Source organism: Scomber scombrus, chromosome 14 (genome assembly GCF_963691925.1).
Source record: "Scomber scombrus chromosome 14, fScoSco1.1, whole genome shotgun sequence".
Classification (NCBI taxonomy): domain Eukaryota; kingdom Metazoa; phylum Chordata; class Actinopteri; order Scombriformes; family Scombridae; genus Scomber; species Scomber scombrus.
The window spans coordinates 6,580,848-6,601,245 of NC_084983.1; the positions used below are offsets into that span (position 1 = coordinate 6,580,848).

A 20,398-nucleotide genomic window follows, 5' to 3' on the forward strand; every position below is an offset into this window, starting at 1 on the left:
GAGCGAGAGAAATTTAGCATCAAAACTTTTGATCCCCTGATTAAACTTCAAACAAGGCCACTGTGCACATCTAGGTCTGCCCTCTTTTGTATTACCATTCCTCAGACCTCTCCGATGCTCCATTTCGTATGCACCTTCCATCCAGCTGCGATTAAAGAGAGAGAGAGAGAAAAAAAGAAGAAGTTGAGGCCGCTTGTTTTTCCGGCACCCGACAGCAATCCAGTGTGCTTGGAATGAAGACAGCTGACCTTGAGAGAGCTAAACACATCCTCTGGGTGCCAAAGTGCTAAAAACAAAACACAAGCTCACCAGCCGAAGGGCGGATTATTTTGGTGGAAAGGTGTGATGTAAAGCAGGAGATAGGAGACAGAGGGAGAGGGGCGACTTCAGTGGAAGCTGTTGGGAACAGTCAGTTAGGGCAGATACAGTCAGGTTTTATTAAGACATGAAATATCCAGAACAGGGGGGGGGGGGGTGTTGAGAGACAGCCACCCAGGATGTTTTGCCATCTACTCTCAGCTGTCAGTCTCGGCCAAGGTCAGGCCCCCTGTTACTGCCCACCCCTACAATCATGGTGGAGTTGAAGCCACAGCCGAGTGAAATCCAATCATTGGAGCTTTTGTGCACAACATAGAGTGACCTAGCATGCTATGATATAGGGGCAACGGGTGAGAGTGGGACAGAGAGGCAGAGAGAGCTGGCGTTAAGTGAGTTAAATGGCTCTGAAAAGACCAGTCCCCGCTTCTGTGCTTCTTTTTCCTTCCGAGTGCGGCAGGTGAAATGGAATCCACTTAAACAAGCCCAAGATTTTCTTCTTCACCACGGGAATGGAAGCATGCTCTTGTTTTTGTTCAGTTTTTAATTGCAAAGTCAGATCCATTAACCTTTCAGTATGATAAGACGGAGGTAAAAATATTCCAGCAAAGTAGCCGGATTGTTGCAGTGGCCAGCAGTAATGCAGCAGTCCTTAAGAGACATCTTTTCCTTCCATATTGATGTTGTGTCAGCGTAATGGTAGATATATAAATCAATATAGTGGCAGCCTGTAGGCAACCACTGACCTATACTATATGTGTCTGACACTCAGCTTGCATTTAAAACTGCAAAGAATAATTGCTAGAATAAAAAATGCACATACTGAATCTCTTTTGCTCTCTCCCGTGGTAACACGCACAGTGCTGTATCTGCAGTATTTACATTAGCAGGTCTACCAAGATTGAACGTACAGATGGCCGTACATATGTTCTGTACTGAAAGTGCCCTGCTGGGTAGATTCACCATGTACAAAAGCTGCTCTGTGAAAACATAATGTATTCAGACTGAGCTGCATGTTTTTCACAATACAGTAGTACATCGTAAACTCTTCCGCCATTGATACCATTGAGAGTGATTACAACAATAGGCATAAGTACTCATAATTGCATTATTTCATCTTATAATTGACAATGGTGGAGGAAGCACTCAGACCCTTCTTTAAAAATACCAGTACAATTATTTTAGAAATACTCTATTACAAGTAAAAGTCCTTCATTCAAAGTCGTACTTTAGTGCAACTGCAAACATATATTCAGAGAAATATGCTTACCTTTTATATTATCATATACAGTATGACATTATTTGATATGTCAATGCACAGGTAGCATTTCAAAGGATAGGTTAAGGTCTGTCCTATATACTGACATGCTGATATGTATGTATGTATGGTAATGGGTCCTGGTTGCGTAACATCTCCTTTCCATACTGAGCCTGGAGATATTTCCACAGAACGTGACTACGCTGTGAGAGATGAGAGAAAATCTGAGCAAAAGTCCATTCTAAAGTCTAGCTGAAGCTAAAATTAAGCTTCCACAGTCTGAGTTAGCAAAACCGAGTGAGTATCTTTCAAAGTTACAGTCTGTTAAGTTGGAAATTTCCCCTTTTTGTTTCCGCTGAATGTTCCTCGCCAAGCTGCAGCGGAGGGTTATATTGTCATAGTCGCATATAAGATTGTTGATGTTACCCAGACCTACATACAGCACAAGTCAAGAGTTTGGACACACTTCATCATTCAAGTGAATGCGAAGGTGTGGTTCTGTATGTACAGTTAAGCGCTTTTGTCCAGTTGTTCCCTCCAAACGTTCACATGGGTAGGAAAAAAGAAAAAAAACACATTTCTGCTACACAGATCTGTATTATCCTAGATTTTTTTTGTTTTTGTTATGCGCTTGTGGTTTGGACCAATTCAGCTGCCTCGCAAGGTTAAACAGTGATATATAGATGGTTCATCCAATCTTTTCCAAACAGTTTACATGGAGGAATTCTCAGATGGTCCTGCATAACAAACCATCTGGCTTAATTAAACATTCTTTAAATTAAATCTTGTCCTTCTTCCTCATTAAAAAAAAAATCCAGACTCTATGAATATGCAATATTTATCATTTAAAAGGTTTAACTGCTGGATACTTCACTCCAAAGTCAATTCTCAGTGTGTGTGCTAGTCTAATGTAATGTAGTCACAAATGAGGCTCGTAGGTTTCCCTCGTCAGCAGATGAACATGAAAACAGCCTTCTAGTGTTAAATTCTGCACATACATTATTCTGCACAGTGAAGCTCAAACATCTAACTGAAGTGACAACAAGCAAAACACATTTTTGAGTGGAGGGGGAAGTTAAATGGAACCATCTTTAGAGAGTTTAGAGGTTAAATGTATCTTTTTTCAGGACTGCTAACAACTTCTACACGTAAAACAAAATAAGGCGCCCCATTTACTCTGACTCTGACACTTTCAACCACTAGTAATTGGTTTATATTATTCTACATTGCATATCTGGCAATTATATTTATGTTTTCACTGCAATTAAATGAAAACAAATGTAGTGCAATTTGCAATATTGTCATAGTTAATGTATTAAGCAGGTTTTTCTCATCAGTACAATTTGTATTGGTGATAGATTACATTACTAACCGAATCATTTCATTAGAAACAGGAAATCGTTGACCTGCTTTCTGCTTTCATTTCTCCCAATTTGGGAGCCTCTGCAGTCGATTCCTTGTGTAAATTAGCTTCTGATGATGTAGGTGTTGAGCTGTTAATCTATCTATATACGGAGGCAGACAGGCAAAATAATCAAATATCCTAAAAGAGAGCAGCTCGCAGGGGCTACAGAGTGTTGTACAAATGGTGCCATTGACTTTTTGATAATGATATATTTAGATCAAATCCTCCTGTGGAATAAAAAAAGAAATAAAAATCACTATAATCACACTGTGGCTGAAGTCCAGGCAATCCTCTCTCCAATGTCTCATTAGCCTAATGCAACATTAGATTCCTAATGACAGTGAGATTTCTTCACTGTGTGGCCACGGTGAATGTTATCCTTATTAATTGGGCTTTAAGTGCGCAATCCATCTACTGTATGTATCAGATGAGTCAACCCTGTGTGGGTTACCAGCGACTATTACAGAGATCATGATGCTCTTATGGAAATAGCAGCGAACCTTCGTAATTTATTCAGGGCACATTCGCTTTGATTGTGTGTTATTTTACTCTACAGGCTTGTTTTGTTGTATAAGTCGTGATGTCAGCAGAACACGGGCTGTAGTGCAGACACAGCAGCAGCATCCAATCAACCAGACAGCACAGAAAACCACGGGCAAAGGTTAAGAGCAGACAACAGGAACCATCTTCTCTCACTCGATTGAGAGAAGGAACCTGCTATTAGTGTCACTGCTCCAAAATGGAATATTGAATGTTGAAATTCCACATTATAACTGATGTTGACACTCAGAGCATGTGGCAGGACGGCTTCGTTTGGTATAATGACTAATTACAAACAGTGTTTGCTGGGATGTGACAGTTTTACACGCCCTTGCAATAATAGCAGAGGAGGTTGGTGCCACCATTAATACAGTAGCTCCAGATAACCTTCAGTCCCTGTAGAGGACTCGCACACAATTAAAGAGTGTGTTCTGCTGCCTTATCAGCTCACTGACAAGCCTCCCTCTCTGCTCTGATTTTTTTTTCCATTACACAATTAAATGATTTAGTTGTTTTAACATGAAAGAGAACAGATTTTTTTGCATCCCTCCCCCTTCCCCTTGGGAACAAAAGGGGAAGGCAGTGGAATGATGCATTAGTATAATGAGAGGGCTCTCTAGTTACAGCATGGATTTAACACAGACTGAGGCTTGGCCCGCAGCTTTGGACTCCCACATCTGGTGTTGTGGAGAATTTCATTTGAAATGGGAGGGTCCTTTCCGGCAGATTTCTCGATGATATCTCCGTTTTGAATAAGCTCGTTACAGCTGAATTTCAAACAGCCTCTTGTGTTGGGATTTAGCACATATGGTGAAAATCGCAGGGTTTCTTACCTGGAGCGACCCAGTGACCAAGACAAAAATGTGATTAGCCATGGTTCCCGCCTCTGGCTGAAAGATCCAGACCTAAGCAATCCCAGCACAAGCTTCAGCAGCCACTGACCAGCTGGTTTAATTAAAACTGGAAGGGCAAGAAGCAGGAAGGACCATTCCACCCTGACATTTCAGCTTAATTCATAGAAAACAAGGTTGTGTAAATTTACTTCATTCCAAGCTCATATCTGAGGCCTTTCTGATGTTTCTGTCTACCTGAAATGTCATTTGAAGTCTGTTTTGATGATAGATGATAGATGAGAGGCTCTCTGCCTGGAATCTTCTACAGTGTTGTTTTGTAATGAGTGTGTGCAGATGAGAGACTGCTGTCACGGAATATCAAGTGCTGATTTACTGTATAATAGATTCAGTGACGAAGCCTCCTGCTGTCCTGCCACCTGTTCTGTCAGCCGTGAGCCGTGTGGCTACGCGCAGATCCACGGCTCGTTTACCAGCAAAGCAGCGCTTGAAAAACAAGCACATCGCCATTAACCAGTCAAAGACTTCCAGAAAACCAGCACAAATGGAGAGAAGCTCCCGCCTGCTTGGCACAAGCTGCTTTGCACACTCACGATAATAAGTTGGGATGAGAATGTGCCTGGAGGTCCTGGAGGTTTTTTGTCCATCCAGCCTCGGTGTCATCCTGTCTCAGGCTTTGCCGTGTGCGACAGTGATGAAGTGGCTTGGCTGCGCTTGTTTGGCTCCTCAGTGAAAAATGAAGCCATTAGACGTGGAGGGAGAGGAGCGGCGCTGGGCAGCCGAGACTGCTGGGCACGTGAAGGCTTACCTCTCCTCCTGCATGTTTCAAGCTGGCCCTAAAAGGACGATCCATCTTAATCAGAGCCCGGTCCATGCAGCACTTGTACAAGATGACTTTTTATTCACCGAAATGTCAACCTCATCAAGAATGCATTCAGGGTTGATACAATTTTAAAGATGAACACTGTCCATATTCTCCACTGCTGCCTGCTTTGCTGCTATACACATGTCTCCCATCCCGTGTGGTTAAGCTGCTCAGTATCTTGCACTCCCATCCTCCTTTCGCTCTCATGATGTATGTAGGGTATACAATGCGACTTAGGTTTACAGCTTCAATTTGGTCCAGGAGATGAGAGAGTTTCATACAGGAATTCAACTCACTGTCTCTTCCCCCCTAACCTGCCTGTGGGCAGTACTGGGCTGTTGACTCATGGAGCAGACATTGCTGCCAGTGCTGTCGCTAGCAATGCATGTCTAAATGTACTCATGATCCAAAGTGTGTGTGCGTGTGTGTGTATACAGTATGATGATGTGTGTGAGCGTGTTAGCGAAGGGTACTGCTCAACTCAGGCAGAAACGCTGCAGCCTGACCAGAGACATTAACATCAAATCACACACGGCTCACCTTTCACTGTGTATCGTCCGATATCTAACAGTTTGTTGCTTGTTGTCCGTCCAAATGTAATTTTGTATGGGGTGGGTGTGTATGAATGGAAAGATTTGCAGTCCATTGGCAGCTTTGTGGTTTTTGGAACGGGAGTCCAGGGAACATAATGAGTCCTTCATGAGATTCTACACAGTTTTCAAAATGAAAAATATCCTACATTTCTGTTTTACTTTACTCAATGTGTGCCTTGTGTATAGGAATAACTCTCTCACACTTTCATAAGCAGTGCATGGAATTTCGTAAACTGACAACCAAAATCCTCCCCAATGAGGGGTTCTTGAAAAAATTGGACATTAAATCATTAAGCTGAAATGAGACTGTCGAAGGCTGCCAAAATTCATTGGACCGCCTGGTGTTCGACTGACAATTTCTCTTCATCATTTGTGTCTCCACAGAGTACAGTCATCATGTACGATGCGGCAAGGGTGCCATCTCCTAAAGATGGTGCGAACGGGATGGCCCAGCCGGTGGTCCCCGGAGCAGGAGCGGGAACAGCTGCGGGATCAGGAGGGCCGACGCCGACCGCAGGCCTCCAAGCTAAAACCGAAGAAGGCCGGCCAAGTACGGAGGAGGACGAGGAGCCCAAAGCGGAGCCAGTCCTGGTGAAAAAGCCATACAGAGAGATCCTGGACCATGAGAGGAAGAGAAGAGTAGAGCTCAAATGTATGGAGCTCCAAGAGATGATGGAGGAGCAGGGGTAAGTAGATGGAATGAGCACAAAAACCTCTAAGGTGCACTGAATGAATGTTGTTTCAACGAGAGAGTAAGCACTCTGGGTGTTTGATGTCAACTGTCATTACTGTTTTCAGGAAAGGTAGTTGTTTATCTTTTCTTTACAATTCAGTTATTGGGAAGCTGGTTAGAGTGCAAGCCATGAAAGCTCTCTCGGTGTAGTAGAGAATTTGACATTGACAGGTATGTACCTGCAGGGGTGTAGAGTTCACAAGCTGCACCAAAACATTACATTCAAAATGTGCTGCCTGCCAAGAGTCATTTTCATTGCAATATTGGGAAGAAGGAAAAAAACAAGCCCCTGCAGAGGAATGTAGGGTGTGTGTGTGTGTGTGTGTGTGTGTGTGTGTGTGTGTGTGTGTGTGTGTGTGTGTGTGTGTGTGTGTGTGTGTGTGTGTGTGTGTCTGTGTGTGTGTGTATATGTGTGTAACGGTGTCTGTTTTTGTTAAGAAATGGTGCACAGCAGCTGTGTTTGGGCCATTTGGAACAGCATGGTATGGAAATGGGTTAGAATCAGCACAAATATGTAATCAGTAGTTGTTGTTGCTGTCTCCTATTCCCTTCCAAAGCAGCACATTCTTGTATGATGCTCTGATAATTATGTGATGGAGAGAGCAGCGAGGAACAAATCTGCCATAAATTAAACGAAATGTCTTTGTGTGGGTGGTACAAAAAGGCCACAACTGCCTAGATTAAATGCATTTGGTTGGAAGATAGCACATTAGGTCAGTGTGGTGCTCTGATGTCTTACAAAAAGAAGTGTATAGTCGGAGTCACATTTCAGATGTCTATAAGTTGTTAACAGCTCCACCAATTAGTGATTGTTCCCTCTAAACTCCTCACATGGTTTCATTTCAATACATGTTCAAATGATTCAATATTTCAAAAAATTAAAGATTAGTGAAAAAGTCCAAAAACTGAAAACATATTTGAGTTTCAGAACTGTCATATATGATAATATATCAGTCAGAGGGACCATACAAGTACTTTTACTTTAATATTTTATCTACATTTTACTTAATACTTGTGTTTTTTTACTCAAGTAGTTGTAATGGAGTATTTTTATCTACTTAAAGGATCTGAATACTTCATACTCCACCATTGGGGCATGTAGGTGCAACAACTCCCAGTAAGCCCTAGAACTAAGATTGCACCATCAAGCATGCATTTCACCTCACAGATGAAAATGCCACACAGGAACACAAACACTGTTTTCAGTGTTCTTACATGGAAATACATGCAGATTCATACATCAGCAGCGACCTTTTACGCTTCACAATCTTGTGTGTGTCACCAATGCAGCATTACTCATACATGACGTTGCTGCATATTTTGCAGCCAACACTTGAACTTTGCATTAATGACCTTATCCTCAAGTAATGGTTATTAGTGATGGTTGCCATAGTGACAGTCGAGGAGAACACAGGCCAGCTCGGCTTAGTCTGTTTCATTAGCATGATCCGTGTCCCCCAGCACAAAGTTAGGAAGAGTTCAGTGCATACTAACACTGTGGTGACTGCAGTCGGCCCAAATCTACAATCCCGGGGCTTCTCTCAGGCTGATCTGCACCAACATACACACACACACACACACACAATACTGCTTGAATAACCACAGCTCGCAGGCAAACTCCAGGCTAGCTGAGAGTGTAATTAATGCTGAGTTCTGTGAAGCTCACTTCCCCACTGATACCTCATGACATTTTATACACATCTCATTCGTCATTTATAGAAAGCCGGCTAATCCTTAATAGATTAGCAAAGGGTGATTTAATTGAATAAAGGGCAAGCTAATTAGTGAGGTTTTTAAAAAAAATCAAAGCTTGATACGAGAGGGGACTTGAATACTCTTAAATCTCCCTAACATAATCAGTTACACCTGCTATGATATCACCAAGCCTTGGTCATTACCTACCCCCTGCTGATCGTACCAATTTAGGATACAAATTAAATAATGCCCCTGTTGGGATTTTTTTTTAACGGTAGAGATAGATTACACTCAAGTGGGGTAGCTGTGGGTTTGAAAAGTGAAGCCAATGTGGAAGTGACTTAAACCTGCATTCTCTCTAATGGCCAGCAGGGGCCGATTCCATTGGCTCCAAAAAGTCAGATTGTATAGAAGTCTATGAGAACTACTTCTTGCTTGATTCATGACCTCAGTAAACAGCTTCCTAATGAGTTTATGGTCTCAAACGCTTGTTTAAAGTCTACTTCAATACATCATCATGTTCATTTTGTAAATTATAGTCCCATATAGAGCAAAATAGGCAATGAAGCAGGGTATGCTTTAGGGCGTGGCTACTTCACCTTCACTTCTATGACAAGTTGTTACCACTGTGACAACGTTGGTTAGGTAACGTAACCATGGCATAACCCCAGATTCAAAGCGTAGGCACAGCCATAGCCGTCATTATTTCACAGCATGTTTCAATTCATGAAAGTTAATTGTTACATTTTTGTCGCCTAAAACTTGTCTTGCTCTTCTAAGCAGTCAGATGTTCAGTTTTTGTGGTAAGTTCATTTTGTGATACATTTAATGGTTTCAAGCCTATTTTTCAGTAGTGAAAATTATAATTAGCATTATCACAGTTAACTGTAGACTTTAAATGTACCGTGCTAACAAAGCTAGCAGCTAGTGTTAGGGTTAATTCCACTATCACTTTCAAATATGGTCAATCCTGACTCCAAAAATCCAAGATGGCAATGGTCAAAATGCAAATACGAGGCTTCAAAACAAGAGTCCACAAACCAATGGGTGACGGCTACATCCATTATTTTTTTACAGTCTATGATTACACATCCCCTCCCTTATCTTCCACTCGTTTTTCTCCCTATCCCTCCTTCCCAGAGCATGACTGGACTTGTCAGCCAGTGGGTGCTCATTAAGGCTGCAGGGCTACCACAGATTGATGTAGCTGAACAGAAACTGCTGGACTTTACAACAAAAAGAAGAGAGATAGAGGGATGTACACTGCTGCCATCTGTCAAGGTCCCTCATCTCGTGGCCTGCAGTAGACATAGTTGCTCCTGGTTTGAGAGTAACGTAAAAGAGTCGTGATGTCTAGTGGAACAGTGCAGAGGCAGGCAGCCGCTCAGCTAATGATGACAGAATACAAGGAGACCAGACACCCGTGCTGACCAGCTCCGCTCACTCATCAGACTGCACAGGCTTGGCTGGCAGAACGTCGTACTTAAAGGACGACGACCACTCAGCCTCTGGGCGGACTCAAGTCATCTTGTTAAGCTATAATAAAAGGCGACTCTCATTTGCCAGCTTGGCTCAGCACATCTCCCCCTGCCTCTCCAATTTCTAATGTGCCTCTTTAAATAAGAGAGTGTGTGTGCATGTGTGCAGGATTAAGGGATAGAGTGGGGGATGAAACACAGGGACAGAGAGGGGGGGGGCAATGCCAGGCATTAGACACAATTAAGATGGTGGCTGGAGTCTGTTTTTTTTATTTGTTGTGGATTTAAGCCAGCGGGCTAGGCCTCCATGTCACCCCCTGAGTCCCCGTCCTGGCTGACGCCTCGGTGAAGGATTAGGCCGGGGGTGGGGTGCGGTGGGTCATATCGGCAGACAGTCCCCTCCTCCCTTTATATACACCCCCCCCCAACCCAGCTGTGCTCTGCTCTTGAGACAAGACCAGGATAAATAGTCTGTCACGAGTGATGGCCTCACCCTAGGAGCTAATGAGACAGCCTCAGCAATTAAAGGCGTCTGTTCATTTAAGCCATCCAAGGCCTGCCAGCATCCCCCAAAAGTTGGGGCATTGACTGCTCCGCCACTGCAGGGAACATTGCCCTTTCATGTATATAAAGCCTCTTTCACACATAGTTCCTGGGATAACCTTTCAGGCACGGCTAGTGATTTTCATTAATCACACATGAAGCTACATTCAGGAGCAGTGCCGAAATAGATAGGGCAAGGTCCAGGTCAAGTAGATGGCGAAAATGCAAGAGTTACTGATACCAACCACCATAAAACTCAGAGGAAAAAAGAAAACAAAAGAAGAAGATTTTTCTTTCAAGCCCCAAGGAAGTGCACCGGGTTTTGAAGCCAATTTAAAATATCGGCCAAACCATGGAATTACAACTTCTGGGTCCCCCTTGGGCCCAAAAAGCATTGTTCTTGCACTCAATCATGTGAAAAGGAGCAACTGTAAAATGGTGGTGGAGTGGTGAATAGAGTGTCACAACCCTCACGAAATGATTCGTTTCCCTATTAGAGTTTGAGCTATTCAATCCCATCACATTTCGAAAGTCTATAAGAGCTGCACGATTGAATTATTTTTATACCATTCAAGTTAGCAGAGGGCTGAAGTTAGCCTGCTCCGATGGTGCACATTCTCTATGGGCCATCCAGGTAATTTAGTTACAGAGGGAAGTGGCTTTTGGGGCTTCATGCGTCAAAGAACAACTCTCATAGGAGTGAACGGGGCACCACCTCTGACGCTGTATCCAGTTTTCTTTATACATCCATGGTCTCTTATTACCATATTTTCTGGCAAATAGTGGGGAGAGGAGCTGTTTATGTCTGGTGCCTTTGTTCTTATAATGTATTTCTGAATCTGTTCAGTTTCCAGCTATTCTTGAAAAAAGGGAGCTTGTTTGCAATAAAAGAACTTGTATTGCTTGTTGGTTATCAAATCACACTTGAGAGCATTGGCAAGGCATCTGTAAAGAAATCATGGATTTAGATACGACATCAGTAGAGTCTTGTGATTGATTCACTCGCTCTATGTGAAATTATCTTCCGTCAGATGGACATAACCCATAACTCCACTGGCATTTTCCCTGAAATATTACAAGGTCTTGAGGTAAGAATTTGAGAGATTTCTCTGAAATCGATCCCTGCTCCTGTTCACACATGACCCCATGCAGGTTATGTTCCTGAACGTTTCAGGGATAGACTGCATGTGTGAAAGGGGTTTAAGATGGGCTGAAGGTTGCATACATCAAGCCATGACTTGACTTGGAGCTCATCTGTCGGGAGAGCAGAAGGCATGATCTGTGAGAGTAGCTCTTGGAACAAAATCCCAAATCACGCTGCATGTATTGAATATTTCAACAAATTCTTACCATCTACTTTGGCATAGCTCACTGACTGATTACAAGCCCATGGGCTGCTCTGCATGCAAGGGTCCAGACTCTATTTCAGGGGTGTTTTTCCACGCTAATTGAGGCATAATGATCGTGCATGATTTGAGCTCCTGTTGTGTCTTTTTCCAGTTCTTTAATGAGCTCTCTTTGTGGCGCCTCACTCAGTCTAAACTGAAGGCATCGCAAGGCTCCCTTCATACATCTGACATATGTCACCAAACACGCACACAGACAAAAGGTTGGCTTCAGAGAGGCAAAAAGAAGATATAGTCCATCCACAACACAACGTTAATTCAGGCTTTCTCGTGCATGCATGAAACTGTGTGTAGCAGGAACGCTGAATTTATTCTAAAGAAGAGGAAGACATTGCTCTTCCTGCTTCACCAAGCAGAACAATTAGATGTGCATGTGTGTATTAAAAAATGTATCTGTTGTTTTAAAGCAGAGCAGAGAGGTGTAGCCTAGCACAAGCAAAACAGACAACATAACACAAGGATGCATAAATGAATCTGCACATTATGAAGGCAAAGAAGCAAATTATTTCTGATACAAAACAGTCTGCGCTGAAAAAGAAGTTTATATCTTTATATCTGAGAGCTACTGCATGTTGGCTGCTGCTGCTACTGCTGCTGCTGTGGTATTGCTTTAGTAACATGTGCAGTGAGACTTTTTTGAATTGCAAGGTGTGTGAGTAGTTGGAATCTTATTAAGAGAGATGCTCTGAGAGCCTCTGAAGCGAGAGCAAATAACTATCTCCGCTCTGATAGAGGTTTCCCTGCAAGCCAAAGCCTGCGTCAGAAGACATAAGACGATTAGCCTGTGTCCTGAAAGAAGACTGGAAATGGGGAGGGAAAGCATCTCAGCGGGAGAACGACCCGTTTTACACATTGTCAAGCCAATATAGCAGGTAACATTCTCGACAGAAGGGCTTAAAATGCTATTGTTTCACGAGGTCTTAGACAGCAATCAGCAAGAGTGGCAATGACAGAACAGATTATGCTGCTCTTACCATTGATCTGCTAACAGTGCGAGGCAGGTGAAAAGAGCAGCAGCTTTATACAGTCAGAGACAGACTTTCTTTTCTTCTCTTTCTACTATCTGTTATCTAACCAGGAAATCAATGACTGTAAAGTGCATCATTTAAAAATCCTCTCCACCTGAGATTCAAACCATCTCAGTGTGGCACTCGGTAGGTCGTTTTAATTCTGCCTCTGAAATAGAAATGTGGGGGTGTTTTCTGATTTGCCTTCTCTTGTTCCCAGCACCATTCAATCTTACTAACTACATTGGCATCCCCTTCGCCTCTCTATACTCTTTGCAGCGGGATTGATGGCTGCAGTGTTTCATAGGTGCACAGCAGTGCCTGGGGACGACTTGTGGAGAAAAAAAAGCTCTTCAGACATCACACACACAAATACACCCCCACACGTACAGGCGCGTCCTTATCAAATCGATGGTTATCAGCGTAAGGCTGGCCTTTGGGCCACCACTATTCATTTTCCAGGATTGCGACTTAATAGGGGGGGTCTGAGGGCGCTCGGAGCTGTCTAATTACTCCAATCAAGTTCTTTAATCGTGGTGATTTTTCACGGCTGGGGGTGGCGGGGAGCCCCTCGCGCTGATCGATATCCCCTGTCTCTCTCTCTACCCAAATCACTGGGACTTTGCATGCTGTAGGCAATGGGCCTGGACTAAATGGCTTTCATTTGGCTCCACTTGACTAAACTCCGCCCTCTGAACAGTCCCCACCTCACATACACACACACACACACATACACACACACACACACACACACACACACAAATAAATGAAAATACACAAATGCCACGCTCAGTTTAAATGTGCAGAGGAGGGATGCGTTCTTTCAGTGTGCTCATCCTAATAGCTTCTGACAAACATCCGATATGTGGCCATTTACACAGATTGATTCAGCGCTCACTATGGATTTCTCCCTAACTTCTTCAAATGCAACTCAAAAGTCTGGTCACGATGAAAGAAAGAGTTTGCAGTTTCACATTAATATGGGCTTCTTCCTTTAGACCTCTTTTTCCCCCCATAGATTTTATCTGTATGTGAACCTGCCAGCCATTCGCCAGGTTCCTGCAGGCATTCAGGGGCTGTGGGGGGATTCTTCCGGCCCATACTTCTAAACCTCAGGCTCTTTGTTGAAGTAGCACCACCGCTGAGTGTACACTATCTGACTTTGTTTAGTAGCCCACGCCGATCAAAAAGAACCCCAACTTTGCTTTGCTTCACGCTGCGAAACTGTGCTGAGCTTCAGAACGAAGCAATTCAGTGGGAGGATGGAAAGAGAGAGAGAAGGCAAAGATGATGAGAAAGAGAGGCAGAAAGAGGAGGAGGAGATTCTGTGGGTCATATGTCAACAGAGGCTTTAGCTTCACAGGTTCTCACCCCCGTTTTCTTGCTTTCGCTGGAGTGTCAACAGAGATAGCTGCAGGTTCTGACATCCTCACCATCATCAGCACAATGTGAAGGAGAGAGAGCTGCAGCCCCGGCGTCTGTTTGAACTGGCTCTTTGCTGAGCCTCCTCAACCTTTTACCTATTGTACACTCTTCTTTGATCGAAAACAGACAGCTGAAAGCATGCGGCGGCTGCTGCGGAGTTGTCGGGAAGCAGCTAACGTACAGTGATGGGTGCCGCGCCGTGCATGGAAAGCCATGAATATAAAGTGTGTATTCGCTGCCTCCATTGTGCTGAGTTGACAGCTGCTGGGCTGAGAGATTGCCTTTACAACGGGACTCGATGGCGCTGTCACACCGGGCCGGGCCATCTTCCAGCTATTTCAGCTCTCCATCACACTTCTCCTAATCTCTTTTCTCTGCACTGTCAATGCACCGATAGCACCCAGCTCAGGATACACAGTATCAGCCGCTGTATTTAATGTAAGGAGAGCAAACACTCCTCAGACAAATGACATTTCCATGCTCAGATGAGTCACTGCTTAATTTACAATCCAGTTTGTAGAATAGGTCCTGCTATGAGCTGCGAATATAGAGAAAAACTCAGTTGCTAAGTAAGAGTGTATATTTCAGCACTGAGTGATGGACAGTTCCTCTGTATTTTTACCCATCGCAAATGGCATGTGTCAGATGTTATCTCCTATAAATAAAAGAAAAATGAACTACATGGCCAAATTTATAGTAATCTACATGTGTTCTGGTGTTGTTTTTCATGGTTTGTGCTCCTGTACATCTGTCTTTTAAATTCAAGTTTTTTTTTGTTAGACAATAGTGTGTCTATACATGAATAGTTTTCTGAGAGTACGGCTGCACTAAGCTGGTTAAATTCCTAAACTTTTCCTCTTCGTTTAAGCCCTCTACCCGGACTAAAGTGTTTTAGGTTGTTTTCTTTGTTGCCCCAAAACAGAACTTACTGAAAACAGTCTCCCGAGTGTAACAGGCTGTAAAATAATGACTTGGTCAGCTAAGTTGTGTTTGCCCTACTTTTTTAGCGGATGTTGGCCATGACGTACAGCTTTGTTTGTTTGGCAACTAAAAAGAGAACAAAGAAAAGATTAAACTATGTTTCTTTGGGGGTGGGTTTATTGTTCAGGTGCTTTTCTGTGGGCAGAGGTGTTCAGAAAAACAACTCGGAAACTCTAGAGCAAATACAGTCGGAGTTTATTGTGGGATTAAAGTAACACAGAACACAGAAACATGACCTCAACCCTATCCAACACCTTTGGAGTGACTTGGACCACCGACTGAGAGCCAGGCCTTATCACTAATGTCAGTCCCCACTCTCCCTGATGCCCTGCAGCCGTGTTATAACATCTTGCCCAATTCCTTCCCAGAAGAGTGGAGGCTGTTATCGAATAGAATACCCATTGTTTTTGGGTGTCCACATACATTTGGGCCATGTAGTTTTATATCTAGTTTTTTTTAATCAATAATATATTTTTGTATACTTGCTTTTTCATTGAATTCTGACCCTCAATACATCATGGATATGGGCACAAGCAGTGTTTCTCTTATCTGAGCATACTTTCACATCCCAGACACCTCACACACACACACACATGCGCTGTTGTTGTTGAATTTGATATCAACATTACAATGTATTATTAATGGTAGAGGCTTCCAGTCAGTCTGATGTCTGGCTCTTGGCTACACTTTCACAGCTTTATTAATTCTCTCCCTCCCTCCATCCTTCCTCCTCCTCTTCCTCCTCCTCCTCTGTACCCTTCATGTTTCTCTGCCTCCATACTGTAGCTTATTACAGCTCATTACCAAAGCCCGGGCAGAATGTGGAGTTGTTGCGAGGATGGCGTGAATACACCAAAAGATCAGCTCGGTGTACGCTGCACTGAAGAGGCCATGTGCTGACCTGCATATCAATCCTTTGAGAATCTGCAGAATAGAATAAGACAGAAGTTACTTCATTCTCTGGGTGGTTGAATTATTATCGTCTCCCTTTGCAGAGCTCTCACCACTCCTACAGCTGTGGTAAAGGCAAACTTGTGGTCAGAAGCTGCTTACTTGTGTTGTTCACAAACTAGGAGCCCACAGCTGTACATATAAAAGACTGTGTACAGAAGAGTGTTTGATACATTCATTATGCTGGTCACCCAAATCTCAATAAAAACCCTTTTGATGTTCTGCTGTTGTACCCACTGACAGCCACAATGTTTCGGAGGGTGAAAAAAAGACAGATATTCTCATTCAGAAAATATGGATCTAAATCTACAATGTGACACAGTCATTTCTTCGTCGTGCCACTGCAGCAATCTGCAGTATTCTGTCTGTGTCAGCTTGTTCGAAACTCTTCACGTTCCCTAACAGCTACTCTCAACTCAGCGAGGTTACAGCGCTCACAGAATAAAAAATTACACGCTGTCAGATTGAGAAAAAGGAGCTGGCCGAGGCTGTCAGTGAGTCATCAGAATATACATCATTCGGCCAGGGTGTAATTTTTGGTCAGGACGCGATAACGGTCGGGGACGGTCTGGCAGGGGGATGACGTGTTGACAATGGATGACAATTAGTCCCCTATGCAGTCAATGCTGTCACTTGAATTGGCAGTATGTTCATAAGCTTGTATATGGTCTCTGGCTAACTCTGAATGTGTGTGTGTGTGTCTTTATCTTCATCCGCAGGTACACAGAGGAAGAGATTCGACAGAAAGTGAGCACATTCAGACAAATGCTGATGGACAAAGAGGGCGTCATCACCAGAGAAGGCTCAGACACACAACCAGTGTAAGTTACCAAACATCAGGTGTGATATCAGTAACATGTGCTTGCGTGTTTTCTCACAGTTCCTCCTTTTTTTGTTTTTTCTCTCTCTCCTTGCTTTTCCCTCACAGTTCTTTAGTGTTTTTTAGGGGAGTTTTGTATCCTTGATGATAAATTAATTAAAAATTAATCCAAATGCTTAATTATATATGACACTAAACAAACTAGACACTAATATATATCAGTGCAAGCAGAAATTGATTTTCAAAGAGGTCACAGTCTAATAATGTCTTCAGGCAGACAAAGAATATTGACCATAATTGCAAAAGTGCAATATATTATGATTTGAATCCTTAGCTTTTGACTGATGATGCATTTCCCCTGAATACACAAGGAGTGGTTAAACCCCGGTGCTTTGAAACTAATCAGCGGCATTTTAAAGTCTATTCTAAACTCTGCTGGAAGCCAATGAGGCAAAGATTGGCATGATAATTGTCAATTTGTTTAGCGGCAAGCCTCGCACTAGCTTTGAGCACGAGGTGGGAGAGCGTCTCATCAGAGTCACGCATAGATAGAATTAAAAAGAATCAGAGAGAGATTAATGCTTGTATGTGTCCAGATCACGGAAAGATGGTGCGCGAGCTCAGAAAGGTCGCAGCTTCAGCCTTCAAAAAACACGAGAAGCGACAGCAGCGGGGTGTAGGCCCTCCTGAGTCAACACCGTCATACAGTTATGTGTGAATGATTGAGATAGGCAAGTGCGTTAGTGGAGATGTGATCTGCAGTCTGTGAAATAATGACGCTGATGCTTCCTGTCTCACAGACCAGACTAATGATTCTCCCTCCTCTGCACGTCAGCCAGTTCCTGACATTTAACCAGCGCGTGCCAAAATGAGGAGGCAGCGTTATAGAGTTACAGAGTTATACTGGATGCGTATTTACAGTAGAATGACTCAAAGGAAAAATTCGAGGCCCAGAGAGAGAAAATTATGTAGATACAGAAAGTTCTGTTTGTTTTGCTTTTCGCATTAGTTCACTCTCAAGGGCACTTGTGAGTCAATTTGGGATGTCAGAGCTTGCCTCAAATTTCACAACACTCCCTCTCCAGAGAGGCCCTGATGTGGAAAATTGAAAAAGGTTGTAATTTGCAGAGTTGTTATCCCCCCTCAGCTTTCCCCACCCTCAACACTCACCCAGGCCTAACACATACATACACACACACACGCTCACAACTACAGACCTCTGCCTGAAGTAATCAACCTCCCGCTGACCAACACTGATTTTACAAGTACCTAAATCTGAATATGATAGCAAGCTTGTTGTAATTAACCCGCAGGTTGGCCTTGGGGCGAAACTACACTATAGGCCCTAACTGACCGACTCCCTTGATACTCGCAGCCACAGGCAATAAGCTGATGAACAATCTCCTGTATTAGTAGGTAATACAGTAGGGGACCCTCACATCAGTTAAAGTGGGCTCAGGAGGGCTTCAGTCACAGTGGTAAACAGCATGAATGTGATCTCATTTTAATAGCTAGGTTTGTCTCACAGCACTCTCTGTCTCTGAAACCAGGGCCCTGCTTTATTTAATCTTTCATTTTCATGTTATTAGATTTGAAATGAGATATTTCGATTGAATTTACGTGACTTGCCTGAACAAAGTGGATTTAAGTAACTGGAAAAGAGAACTGAAGAACAAACTATTGTTGTTTTTAATGAACTTTTTTTTTTAATGGTGGTGCAAATATATAAGAAACCACTGTAATAAAATTACCACACACTATGCTGCTATAATTCAATCCTGTGCCCAGTAGCTGTTAATCTTCATCTTAAACTTAATTTAATTGCAAACTGATGCTACTCAATTTAAAGTGACATAATTAAGCCTCCATGCTGGTGGCTCTGTGAAGCTGTACTTAGGCACAGTGGTGCCTTGAGCTAAATGATGGAACTGAAAATACAGTAAAAAATACAAAGATGTGTAGATTTTCTGTATGAAAAGCTCCATTGTGACCTGAAATTAATGTTGCCTTCAGTGTGTTTGAGTTTGCTCAGCTGGGAGGTTTTATTCATACGCCATCTTTTCCACAGGGAGCAGTACTATTGACAGGCTAGGCCCCTCAGCTGCAGCTTAATACTCCTACACACTAGCAATAAACAGCCAGCAGTAAGCACGGATGTGCCAGCTCATAACTCTGTTTACCGATGTCCCACATTGATTTTTCCTGCAGAAAGGATGGGAACTCAGAGCAAGAGAAGGAATGTAGTGTGTAAAGCCTCTCCGAGCCGTTCAGGCTTACACACCTAGTCTGTCTGATCAGAGCAGGATCAATGGAGGAGTTGACCCTGGGCTTTACATAGCCATTCAACGTCTGATGAAGAGCCCGAGACTGACGTCTCTTCATCAGCAAACAAAGAAATATGCTTCATTTCAATAATAAATGGATCTACTATTGGTGCAGATATCTAAGCACTGTGCATCCAGAACATGAAGGTTTTTTTCCCCCTGTGATCACAGGATTGATCAGCTCAGCTTAAACTCCCAACACAGTCAATCCTTCATCTTAATATGACCACCATAAAGTAGCTACTAGACTTGCCCCCACCCTCCTACTAAGGAGTGATCAATCCGACCTCCACCTACCTCCTCCCAGAATAACAAACTATAACTCTGTGCAGCAATAAAAATATATCCAGGTCTTCAGTGACTGAGTGAGTGTCTGAGAGGGGATATGACTGAGCTGCACTACTCTGTGCTGCAGATCAGAGGAGGGTCCTTGGCCACAGTCAATCACTGCCAAGTCCCAGGGACAGTGGCTGAATAAGGAAAGGCTCCTGCCTCACCAGGGCCCCATTAAGCGCAGGGGCACTCACTCATCTGCCTAACAGGGACGTCGTCTTGAGCACAACCAGACTGGACAGATGTCTCCGGCATATTGGAGGATGTCATCATTTAAAAGATTAGAGACAGGATGGGGAATTAGTTGATTTACCGCTAATGACTCAGCATGGGGGCTACTAGATAGTTTCAATTGTTGTTAGTTGTCCTTTTTGGCAGTACACTACATTCTCAACCCCAGAGTCCTCGAGAAAAAAAGAAAAAGGCACAAAGACCGGCAGCTAAAAAGCAAACTGTCATTATTGAAAGGCCAAATGCAAGCGTGTCACCATCCTATGAATTTCTTATATTAGACATTTCTCCTCATGTTTACTTAAACACCTCACGGCAGGGACACACACTGCAACTGATGAGCCGTTTATGAATACTGCATGATTTGGGACCAAGTTGGAGCGAGTCTGTTCCGGTCCGGGTCAGTTGGTGTTGACAGTCGGCAGATAAAATCTCATAGCGTGTGATATGCTGCTAGTCGTTCCCATAAAGTCTTTGTTTAAATAGGTTTGATATTTGCGACTGACACTGGCGACCGATGACGTCACTTCTAACGCGTGTTACCCGAGGGAGACGTACTGATACAGGAACACACAATAATTGGTGTTGTTGGAGGGTTTGCAGGGTCGTATACTGCCAGATCTCCAGTCAATACTGGCCATTTG

The 20,398-nt window shown here is 43.3% G+C and overlaps 1 protein-coding gene across 1 annotated transcript in view; it reads left to right on the plus strand.

Moving 5' to 3' along the window:
* Nucleotides 1-20,398, plus strand: part of srrm3 (serine/arginine repetitive matrix 3) — a 72,908-nt gene that overhangs the window by 31,631 nt on the left and 20,879 nt on the right. The window contains exons 2-3 of the mRNA XM_062433343.1: nt 6,212-6,513; nt 16,766-16,867. Of these exons, the coding sequence (XP_062289327.1) occupies nt 6,224-6,513; nt 16,766-16,867 (392 nt within the window). The 5' untranslated portion in view covers nt 6,212-6,223. The remainder of the gene's footprint in view (nt 1-6,211; nt 6,514-16,765; nt 16,868-20,398) is intronic.